The sequence below is a fragment of the Gambusia affinis genome, linkage group LG20 (genome assembly GCF_019740435.1).
Source record: "Gambusia affinis linkage group LG20, SWU_Gaff_1.0, whole genome shotgun sequence".
In the NCBI taxonomy this organism is placed as follows: Eukaryota; Metazoa; Chordata; class Actinopteri; order Cyprinodontiformes; family Poeciliidae; genus Gambusia; species Gambusia affinis.
In genome coordinates this window covers 23,065,581-23,077,651 of record NC_057887.1, presented here as the reverse complement: position 1 = coordinate 23,077,651, position 12,071 = coordinate 23,065,581, and the positions used below count along the sequence as shown (strand labels likewise).

The 12,071-nt window shown below is 40.2% G+C and overlaps 2 protein-coding genes across 3 annotated transcripts in view; one reads left to right on the top strand and one right to left on the bottom strand.

Annotated features, from left to right (window-relative positions):
- ccdc189 (coiled-coil domain containing 189) overlaps positions 1-4,897 on the bottom strand; it is an 11,203-nt gene extending 6,306 nt beyond the window's left edge. For both annotated transcript variants that reach the window (XM_044101715.1, XM_044101716.1), the window contains exon 1: positions 4,765-4,897. The gene's annotated coding sequence lies outside the window, so the exon portion shown is untranslated. The remainder of the gene's footprint in view (positions 1-4,764) is intronic.
- On the top strand, positions 4,768-12,071 carry LOC122823504 (interleukin-21 receptor-like). The gene is made up of 8 exons (XM_044103171.1): positions 4,768-4,897; positions 7,304-7,424; positions 7,503-7,684; positions 8,600-8,754; positions 9,527-9,710; positions 9,793-9,892; positions 9,986-10,064; positions 10,808-12,071. Exons 1-8 carry the CDS (start codon positions 4,804-4,806, stop codon positions 11,261-11,263), a joined length of 1,371 nt encoding a protein of 456 aa, XP_043959106.1. The 5' UTR covers positions 4,768-4,803; the 3' UTR covers positions 11,264-12,071.

Genomic DNA, 12,071 nt, shown 5'->3' with positions numbered 1-12,071 from the left:
GTGTGAATAGTCCATGTTGGGGGTGGGTGCGATCTATGATGGAGGCAGCTCTACAGTAGACTTTCCTGTTGGTAATGCTCTTCAGAGAGGGTTGGGTAGTTTTGAAGCATACATGAAGTGTTTTTGGAGAGATGTGACCTTTTGCAGCTGATTCATGATGTTGTGCTGCATTAGGTCATTTTGCATTAGGTCCAGGTCATTTTGCCAAATGTACATATAGTTTGCAAAACATACAATCTGTTTCAAGAAATATGCAAAGGTTTTTCTAAAAGAAATTAGTAATGTTTTTCTTTTAAATAAAGCTAAGTGGATTTAAAATGGGGCTGCACAGTGGCGCAATTGGTAGAGCTGTTGCCTTGCAGCAAGAAGGTCCTGGGTTTGATTCCTGGCCCAGGGTCTTTCTGCATGGAGTTTGCATGTTCTCCCTGTGCATGGTGGGTTCTCCCCGGGTTCTCCGGCTTCCTCCCACAGTCCAAAAACATGACTGTCAGGTTAATTGGTCTCTCTAAATTCTCCCTAGGTGTGAATGTGTGTGTGAATGGTTGTATGTCCTGTATGTCTGTGTGTTGCCCTGTGACAGACTGGCGACCTGTACAGGGTGAACCCGCCTCTCGCCCGGAACGCAGCTGGAGAGAAACCAGCAACCCTCCTGACCCCATTAGGGACGAAGGGTGTAAGAAAATGGATGGATGGATGGATGGATGGATGGGTTTAAAATGACAGTTTAGAAATAAACTAACCAAATTAATTTTGTTGATCCACCTCAAAAAAATCATGCAAAAAGTGTAAGCAAAAGAGATCTGGGAGACTTTGCACATGCAAATTTGCATGCAGCCTTTTGTGCTGTGGAGGATAAATAGGTGACTGCTTCACCTATTTAGTTCACAAGAAGCAAAATGCAGAAGAGGTTCACCACTCAGAAGGCATTGGAACTGATTCTGAGCAGTGCCAACCCTTGTGATTCAGATGGAGAAGACATAGACTTTCCACTGGATTCGGACTCTGAGCTGTCTTCAGGTTAGATTTCTCAACCTACCTATTTTATTTTCCTGACTATTTTTTATTTAGAACCAATCAAAAGGTTAATTTGAAATTGTTTATCTTGCACATGAGGAGACTCTCCCTCTACCAAAAAAAGAGAGCTTGTTTGAGGAGTGAGCTGTCAGAGACCATGAAAAATGGCACAGTGTGAACAAGTGGGGACATATCTCCATTTCACTCCAATAGAACCGTACGCCACAGATGGAGAGCCAAGCGCTAAGGCCAGACAAAGTATCTGGAGTCGCCTTCAGAGCGTCCTCTGTTTTATCACTCTTGACATGCTTCGTAGCATTCAAGAATGGACTACTCAACATGCACGTGACACGGAGCAGCTGGATTGGTTCATGGATCTCCCGGAACTAATGGCACTTATTTCAGTCATGATCTTGCGGGGGGTGACCAAGGTTCCATCACTATGTGACAGCTGGTCAGCAAACCTGGCAAACCCAAGGATCATTGCAACTATGGCCCAAAAACGCTTCCAAGACATCATGCGACACCTACACTTTCATGACATGTTTACACGCAGTGAGCGAGCGGGGACCGATAAGTTTGCTGCAATCTCCGATGTTTGGGGATCGTTTGTCACTAACTGCATCGCATCCTACAACCCTGGTCGACACATCACTATTGATGAACAGCTTTTTCCATCAAAGAGTCGCTGATGTTTTCTGCAATACATTGCAACAAAACCGGACAAGTTTGGCATCAAGTTTTGAGTGGCTTGCGACTTGAAATAAAAGTACATCTGTAATGTCTTCCCATATCTTGGAAAGGACCCCAGTCGTCCCAGCAGGGAGAGACTGTCCGAGACTGTAGTGATGAGGCTGATGGAACCGTTCATGGACAAGGGCAGAACTGTAACCACGGACAATTTCTTTACATCACTGTCACTTGCACAACGACTGCTTAGCCGGAAAACCACTATCCTCGGCAAAGTCAACAAGAGACGCCGGGAAATTCCTCAATCCGCTAGACAGATGGATCGCACTGAATTCACCACTCAGGTGTTTTCAACCACTGGTGCCACGCTGACAGTGTATGTGCCCAAATGGAAGAAGGCTGTTTACGTTCTCAGCAGCATGCACAGCGTGGTTGAGACTGAGGATACCACCAAAAGGAAGCCAAACACGGTCACACAATACAACAAAACATAGTGCGGTGTGGATGTGATGGACCAAATGGTGCGGGAGTACAGCGTGCGTGCAGGAACACGGAGATGCCCAGTTGCAGTGTTCTATAACATGATTGACATGGCAGCACTGAATGCACATGTGCTTTATCAGGCATGCATTGGGGTGCAGAAGAGACGGGTGGACTTCCTGGTTGAGCTTGCAAAAGAGTTGGGTAACTCTCATGTGAGTGGGAAGAAGGCACACAAGGAGAAACTGCTTCGGCAACAACCTTCCACACCCAGCTCAGGCAAAAGGGCGAAGTGTCAGGTCAACCATCGATGCAGGAACAATTGTACAACTGTGAGATGCGTTGAATGCTACAAATACACATGTGGCAAATGCACCAGGGTCATACCCTGGCAGTGCCAGGTATGTTCCGACAGTGCAGACAGACTGCTGAGTGAGTACTGAAATGCCAGTCACACAAGGACATGCCACTCACACACACACAGCCCCCCACTGTGCCTAATGTAAATATGTGTGGAATTGTTTTATTTCTTGTATTTTTTGTATTGTTTTTAATGACAAAAATAAAAACATTTAAACAAATAACAGTTGTTCTTTTGTATATTTCTCATGCTGGAATTTCAGTCCTCTTGACTTAGACACAAATACTTCTGGTCATTGCTCACAGCTGTACCTGGCTGTAAAATTTCTAATTCTCCATTTAAAATATTAAAATTAATTCATTGTGCTTTTTTGCTAAAATAAAACTAAGCTAAATATAATAAATATAATCTTTATATTATAAAATACAATATACTGAATAGAACTAACTAGACAGTTAGTTGGGAGTTAAGCTTTCCCTCTTCCTTTGGTGCGCCAGTAATGGCCTTATTTACAGAACAAAAGCGCCTGTTCACACCTCCTTTTAGGATGCTAATTAGAATCCTTCAGGTCATTTGACCCCTCTCTGGGTTCCAAAGGTAGAAATGTCAAATGACCCTTCTCTGGTAGTTCTAGTGTTAAAAATCCTTGTTATCAGTGTGATAGCAGCTCTGCGCTTCATGTCATCCATTCGCATCATATCAGAGTTTTATCACCACAGCTGAGGACGTTTTATTTTAAAAAACTCCTGCTATCAGAGCCGCTCGACGCTAAAGATCAACTCATCTCTGGTTGCGCAACATAAATATTTCCATCGGTGCGCTGCAGGCCAGGAGTCGAGCTGCTAATGAATAAAAATAGGTCGTAGTTCTGCTGCGGCCAGACGAGATGTTTCCAACAACCGAACCCAAACGCAGCAGAGATGACTGCTATCGCTTTGACCTTTGACCTCACAGCAGCAGAATGCGTTCAGGTTCTTCTGAAAGCTGCTGTCAGGTTTTTATTTTCCTCCAGACGGTCGTTCTGAATCGTTTGGTCGTTTTCATGCAGACGATCTCATCGAACGCTGCAGCTGAAGATCTACAGAATCAGAGGCTAAAGGAAGCCGTGGGCCTCGGGGTTTTTTATCTGAGCATCGCAGCAGCAGTGCTGCAGCAGCGCCGCAGCGTCACAACGCCCAGCCCTGCTGCTGCGGCGTTGCACAACAGCTCCTCTGTTCCTGCCCGACAAAACCCAAACTGAGGGAAACTGAATAAATAGTTTGATTATTATTACTGTTTAAAAAGCTGCAGACAATAAGAGAAGATCTGAAAGTTCATCTTTTTACTCAGTGCAGAGTTAGAAAGAGTCGCCAAACTCTTCACTGAAGTCAAAAAGTTTTGAGAAACTGAGCAAAATATCAGTAATCTAATATTTAAAACTGATCATCAGACAGACCAAAATATACAGGATGTTTGGTAATTTAATGTCCAAAATGACAATAATGGTTACTAATGGTGGTAACTAGTTACATTTAGGAGTATTTTTACTACGCTGTACTTTATTTATTAATTTTATAATAACATGTACATGTATTCTGAAGTTTATATATATAAAATGTTATTCCGACTGAACAGATTAAAGTTGATTTTCCATGTTTCATCCAACTGTTCCCAGCGCTGAACTGGTGCAGAGTTATCAAATAAATTTATGATTCAGTTCATCTGTGTTTAAAAAAAGGAAAGTTTTAAGCCACTTCAGCTGGTTTTTTTATCAGATGGGCCGATAGTTAACCTCAGATATCGGTATCGGTATCAGAAGTGAAAACAGCGGATCGGTGCGTCCTGAAACAAAGTTACGTTTTCCAGCAAAAATAAACCTGTTGAATTTTTACAGTTTCTTCCAGCTGAAAGTGAAACGACGCTCAGCGTAACTCAGACAGTAAAATTTGTCGTGACACGTTTAGTTTCACCTCTGCATGTTTATCAGCGCAGGAATCGAAACCAGCCTCACCACATGGTGAATATGGCATGAATATGGCTCCGTACACAACAAACAACCACGACTCACAAACATTCATGTAATGAGAGGAAACCCTGCAGACTGTCAGGCTTTCCATTTTACAGTTCAGCTGCTTTCAGAATAAAACAACGACACAAACGACATCCTCTCTGAGTGACGCAGGCGATTGGTGAGAAACGGATCCCCGCCTCCGTCAGTCGGCTTTAAAGCTTCTGCAAACCTCAGAGCGCGCAGAGATCTCAGCCGGCGGCGGCGGTTGATGATGACGATGGAGCGCCGGCCTCCGCTGAGGATGAAGCTGCTGATCCTGACTCTCCTCCGCTCCACCTGGTTGCTAGGAGACCCGGCTGCAGGTTTCACTCTGTTTACTACCAACAGAAATACTTTATTAGCTTCAGCAGATCAAAGTTTTAAAGCTTTGAAAATTAGATTTCATGTTTTATGAGAAACTGTTTTCTGCTAAAAACAAATTTTAAAAAGTGTTTTTGATCTGGTTTCTACTGTAAATATCTTAGTAACTTCAACAAAATGGAAGAAATGTTAGTTTGTTTTAAATCAATAATTCCTCGGTAACAGCTCCAGGTCCACTGGCAGATTATTTAAAAAATGTTTTTCCACTGAAAAAACTGAAATAATCTGTCAGTGGAACTGATTCAAAACGCTTTTAGCTTCATTTCTTTTTATATTTCACACACTAAATTTACTTTAAAAAGTCTTAATACACGGAAGCTAACACTCACAGTCTTCCTTTTCACGCTCTTACACTGCAAAAACACAAAGTCTAACCAAGTAATGTTAGTCTGGTATCGACTGCAAATATCTCAGCACAATAAAAACAAACAAAATAAACTTACAAGTAACTTTTCAGTAAGATACAGGAGCTTGTTTAGAGTGAATAATTATTTAATATGGATTTTAAAAAGTTCTGGTTCCACTGGCAGATTATGTAACTTTTAAGATTATATTTTTTTCATATTATAAACGAAATAATCTGCAAGCAAAACTAATTGTTTTCATCAAAATTAACAAATTATTGACTTAAAACAAGCTTCTGTTTGCTCAAAAGGTAATTTAATTTTGTGGTATTTCATGCGTACGGAGATATTTCCACCACTAAACCAAACCAGAAATACGTGGTGACAGTTTGTTTTTACAGTGTTTTACTGTGGGGGGAAAAGCACAAACCCTGAACTGTAAAACTTTCTGTAAAGTTTGTTCCAGTCAAATAAAACAAGCTGCTTTAATTGGTGAAACTTCACTTTCTAAGTTATTTTTCAAGATATTTGCACCAGAAATTAGGCCAAATATTCTTGGGAGGGTTAATGATTTATTTTTTTTGCATTTTAGTTGTTCATTCTTCAAATGAAGAGAATCTTAATAAAAGTGTGTAAAACTGTGAGACGCGGCTGTAGTGGCTCCTGGTGGCTTTAATTAGTTTCTCTTGTGTTGTTTGAAGATCTCAGCGTCTGTTCTGACTTTTCACACGTCAAACGCCTCGTCAGGCAGAATAAAACACTTTGGTCTATTTCAGACAAAGATAACAACACGCAGCTGAAACAAAAACAAGCTCAACCCAGAAATTATTAATAAATCGCTCGGTTACAGCGGCTCTGAAAACCTCTCAGTGTTTCTGCGTCGAACGTCAGAAACAGAAATAAACAGAAGCTGTGAAGAAAATGGTGATAAAATCACGTTTCTGTTATTTTACTAACGTTTTAGCACCATTTGAAAAAGTATTTCCTGGATTTATCTTGTTTTTATTTTGTCACTTTAAAGCAAAAATCCAACTCTAATGAGTTTCAGATCATAAAATAAACTTTAATATAAAAAAAATAACCTGAGTGACTAAAAACAGCAGAAGCTCCCTGTGTTGTTAAGTCATGACCTTTGACCTATGCTGAGGCAGTGAGGATTTGTTGCTTTAAGATCTGAAACATGAGACAAAAAAAGCTGAAAACAAAGAAATGGAGCCAAAACTTTTCTTACTGTCCGTCTGATTCAGCAACTTTGAACCGAGTTATAAAAGCTAAAATCCTCAAACTCTGAAAAACGTCTAAATTTAATATTTTAAACACAGAATATGCCTGAATACGCATCAATACGCACAGAAGAAGTCGTGTTAGCGCTAGCGCTGAAGCTAACATTTATTGTCTTCCTTTTCTCTGCACTGTAAAAACACAAAATTTTAGTCTAGTGGAAATATCTTTGTACAAATCAAATAAATGAAATTAAATTAAAGGTAACTTTTCATCTTGAGTCAATAATTAATTAGTATTGATGAAAAGCTAACTAGTTATAAATGTGTGTAAATATATATTAACTATTAACTAATTATAACCTGCCTTATTTTAGTTGTGAAGTTTATTAAAGGGGAGTTTTGTTTACTAAATATAATAATAATAAAAAGATAATTTGCAGGCAATATTTACTTTTTTTGTTTTTCTCTTTTTATTAATTGTTTAATAAGATATTTACTTATTTTTTAAGTAAAATATGTACTTTTTCCTTCTTTTCTATTGTAGCAGAATTTTGATGCAATTTTAAGACTAAACAAATTATACAATTTTAAATGAAATTAAATTAAATCAAATGACAGCAGATTATGGGATTACTGCAACAGATTAACTTCCAAACATTAAAAATCATAAACCAGCATTTTTACCTGCTGAAAACTGAACGTTCCTGACATGTTTGGATGGGATTAAGATCACTGAGATTAACTGAAACTGATCAAAATTAATCTCTGCCATCTTTTCCAGACGCAGATTATAATCTGGATTGTGTGAACGATTATCTGTTCACTCTCAACTGTTCCCTGAACGCCTCACCAGCGGCCAGCAACAAAACCTACTGGCTGAAAGTCACCAGCAATTTGGAGCAGTAAGGCGGATTAAAGCGCCAAACGGCCCGTCGCCCGTAGCAACGGCGGCCATTACATTTTGGTTTCTTTCTCCACAGGACGGAGTATAAATGTCTGCTGGGAAACACGACGGCCGGCCTCTTCTGTTCCCTCGACAGATCCCTGACGGCCGACGAAGCAGAAACATTTTCAGACGATGAAGATTTAGAAATTTTTTTGTGTGAAAACCACAAAAAAATCTGTGAGTTGCTGGAGGAAGATTATGAGCCGGAGTTACACAGTAAGTCGGGATTATTTTAACAAATTTCATCACAACAACAAACCTGTTTGATTTTACTGGGGTTGTTTATGAGAGAGCAACACAAAGCAGGACAGAAATATATGAAATGTACCGTATCAGGGACACTGAAGACAGAAAAAGACTCAATTTGTCCCCAAAAAACTCTGAAGATTTTACATTAATCTCAGAAAATTTATTGAAAAAAAGGTGAAAATTTCTGAGCTCCAAAAGTCGAAACTAGCAAGAAAAGAAAAAATCTGGAAATTTCAGCATTTTTTCTACAAAATTTCTGAGGTCAAAGTCTGAATTTTATGAGAAGAAAACGCAAAATTAATCTCAGAAACCTTCAGGAAAAAAATTACAATGTTTGAGTTTGAAAAGTTGAACATTTGTGAGAAAAAAATCAGAAATTTTAAAGAAAAAAACATTGAAACCTTTAAGTCTGAGAAGTTGATAATTTTCAGAATACCAGTAGGTTTTGTCGTACATTTCACTGTTTCAAAAGTTTTTGATTCTCTAGTTTTTTTCTAGAAAGTTTCTGAGATTAATCTAAAAATTTTCTCACAAATGTTTTAGTTTCACCAGGTTCAATCTCTGTATAAAGAAATCTCCTATTAAACACCATTTATATTATTTATTTTCTTGCTTAAATTGTTTATTTGCATCTTTTTATGCATTTATTAAAAGATTTGAGTGATTAAAGGAAAAATCTTCTGATTTTTATTCGATTAATCAATTAATCATTAGAATAATTCATAGAAATTAACTGTCATAAAAATGAATTATTATTATGCTCATTATAAAAATCCAATAATCACCAGAATAATTGATAGAATAATCATTATTTGCTGTCCTAGTCAAAGGTTAACAATCTGTGGCAGCTCAGGTAAAGCCCCGCTTTGTTTCCTCCGACAGTCAAGCCCAGCGCCCCCTGCTGCCTGGAGGTCAGCCACAACTCCACCCAACACCACTTCACCTGGAAAAGCACCTATGAGAGTTTCTCCGACACGGCGCTGGGAGAACACCTGAAGTATCAGCTGCAGTTCCACAAGATGGCCGACAAACGCCGGGTGAGATCATCATCATCTGGGCCTAAAATCAATCAGCCATTATTAGTTATTAATTACTGAGACAATACATTAAAAACAATATATATTGCATTAGACTCATGATCAATATCAGTAGAAAATACGTCTGATAGAATATTTAATAAACAGAACAGGTTGGTGGAATCAACTGACTTGCTCGCTCTTTGGTTGCCTAGCAACAACTAGCTAGGTAAGAGGCCGTCTCAAGAACTCCCCACCCCAAACTTTGGTTACCTAGCAACGACCTGCTGAGTAACTGAAGCAGTTTCAAGTTCCCCCTCTTCGCCTCACAACCGCTAAAAAATAAAAAACAAAATGGAGGAAAAAGTGGATAAAACTGGAAAGTTTGTCAGTATTTCTGATAATTAAAGCAAAAAATCAATCAATAATTATTGACAGACTGATATGAAACGCTTATATCGCGATACGTTTTTAGCTTCAGATTGTAACTATGGCAACACAAGAATCAAACAGTGAAGATTATTCTTTACAACATATTTCCTTTAAACATTTTTAACAATTCAACATATTTTAATGAAGCTTTTCTGGAACCAAATTAAATGATAGTTAATAATAATCTGATTCTCAATAAAGTTTTACAGCTATAATCTGTGTCCAGTTACCAGTGTTGATGTACGGAACCCCGTTGGGTCCAAACGTTTCCTCCAGGTTCTATTTATTCTCTCGTTTCGGTCCTATCTGACGTTTCGGATCCGCAGGATGACCGGATTCTTCTGGTCTGTATGTTTTTTAGCTAGAAGCTCGTAACATCAGCATCAGCATCAGCAGCACAACACACTCTGTGGAAGACCAGCACTTTGAGCCCGGCGCCGAGTACGCTGCACGAGTGCGGTCTAGTCCAAACCAGGGTCACTACCAGGGCCAGTGGAGCGACTGGTCCTCTGCGGTCCAGTGGAGGACGGCGCCGGCCGCTGATGGTCAGATCACATAAACATTCAGACCGTAGAGCAGAAACCGTCCTGTCAGCTGGTTTTTATGGGTTTTCTTGTGTTTCTGCAGCTTTTAAGGAAAACGGATTCATTTTTAACCTGCCTGTGACGTTCGGCCTGTTGTGTGCTCTGGTGGTTCTGGTGCTGGTTTTCTACGGGTCAGTCAGAAAGTAAGGCTCTCCTCATTCTAAACAATTAAAAATTGTAATTTTTTTAATTGTTTCTGAAGACGTTTTTTCTGAAAACGGAACATTTTGACCCAGGTGGAAGAGCAGCACCTTCATCCCAACTCCTGCTCCTTATTTCCACGGCCTGTACAAAGACTGCCAGGGAGACTTTAAGGTACCGTAACCCAGAACCTGCAGCCAACAGACAGCAGCCACCGCCGAGGCGCTTAAACCGTTTCTGCTGCTTGTTTTAGTTCTTTGTAAAAGTAAAATTGTCTTTTAAATACCTTTGTTCTGTGGACAATTCATCTGATTAATCGTGATTAATCAATTATTCAAATAACTGCCATTTAAAGAAAACATAAAGGACAACATGATCAGAGCAGTAATTACGCCAAAACTGCACAAAAATATAGATTTTGGCTTTAACATGAATTAATGTTCAGTCCTAATATTTTCTCTTGATGTCAGAAGAATCATTTCATCCTTAAACGAGCAAAAACTCGCTGGAGGAAAGCCGATAATATGTTTATGTTCTTATTTAAAACGGGAAATATAAATTATTTATTTGGGTTTTTTAATGTGTTTATAGAGTTATAATAAGGTTAAGTTATAAAATAAAGAATTTGCAGGATGTGCCAATTAATCAACAGAATAATAGAAAAAATAAGCTATTGTTCTGACTACTTGATTAGTCATCAGAATAATTAAAAGAATAATCGATTGTTTCGACATTAATCAATCTATCATCAGAATATTTGAAAGAATAATCAATAAATCTGAATAACTGAAAGAATGAGCTATTATTCTGGTGAGCAACTTTTAGACATATAGATTAATCTTTAGAATAATCAGTTATTCCGACGATTAATCGATTAATCTGAATGAAAATGAAGTGAGCTCCTTACCGTCCGGCAGAGCTGGGTGGTCACGCAGGAAAACGCGGCCGAGGTGCTGAAACCAGAGGAGGCGCTGCAGATCGACAGCCTGGTGGAGTGCATGCCGGTCCAGGACTTCCAGTTCCACCAGTACCCGGCCCAGGTCCAGCAGCACTTCATGGAGAACCGGGCCTACAGCAACATGTCGTCATCAGTGGACGTCCTGAGCATGCGGGAGTCGGTCTGCGGCTGCGCGGCCCCGCTGCTGGACCAGCGCCGGTCGGTGCGCAGCCTGAGCGGCTACTGCCGGTCCTGCAGCCCGGCGCAAGACTCCGGCTGCTGGCTCTGCAGCGACACCTCCCTGGAGATGGAGTCGTCCTGGTACTGCAACCAGTACTGCACGCTGGGCGGCCTGCAGCAGGCCGGCTGCGCCGCGGCGGGTTGCCATGGAGACCCGATCCACCCGCGCTTCTCCGACGCTGGGATGGAGGCATAAACCCAACAGTTTATGAGCTCCATGAGCAAAACCCTGAAAAATATTCTCACCGCAACTTTATGGCGCATTCATTCAGTACCTGACCTGCAGCTGCAGCTGAGCGCCTGCAGGGGGCGACTCCTCCAGGTATTCACTGTAAAAACGCTTCAGTCCGGTCAAAATGACGCACAGCAACTCTTAGTTCTCAAAGATTCTCAATTAGATTTACATATGGACTTTGACTAGGCTGTTCTGACACATCTTCAAAGTGGGGCGCGAGGGCCATTTCCAGCCCTGGACCCACATTTAGTAGTAGAAGAAAGTCAGGAAACATGGCCGCTCCTTGGCTGAGCAGCAGAAACATTTTTCAGATATAAAATGCTTCAAATTAAAGCCGCATGTAGAACCTGAAACTCTAACCTGAACAAATTCAGTTACGTTTGTTGAAAGCAAAGCTGAAAATGTTTGTACACCGTCTGCGTGGGCGCCGCCATGTTGGAATCCCGACTTCGTTAACCAGAATGCGGTTACCATGGTGACGTCAAACCCAACTCAGTTACAAGGGAACTTGAACACAGCCATTAGCTCCAGCTATCTTCCCATCAACTCAGCATGATGCTGCCACCACCGTGTTTCACAGCTGGTTTTGTGTTTTCAGGGTCAAAATAAAAAAGTTTCTGGTTTTAATGAGGTAAAATAAAAATACTGAAGCTTCTTTAGGGATTTGTAAGGTTACTCTACAAGTTTTGTTTTACTTCATGTATCCTCACAGCTTTTGTACTGTATAATTTTATGGCACCAATAAAATTTCAATTGCTTGAAAAAGTAA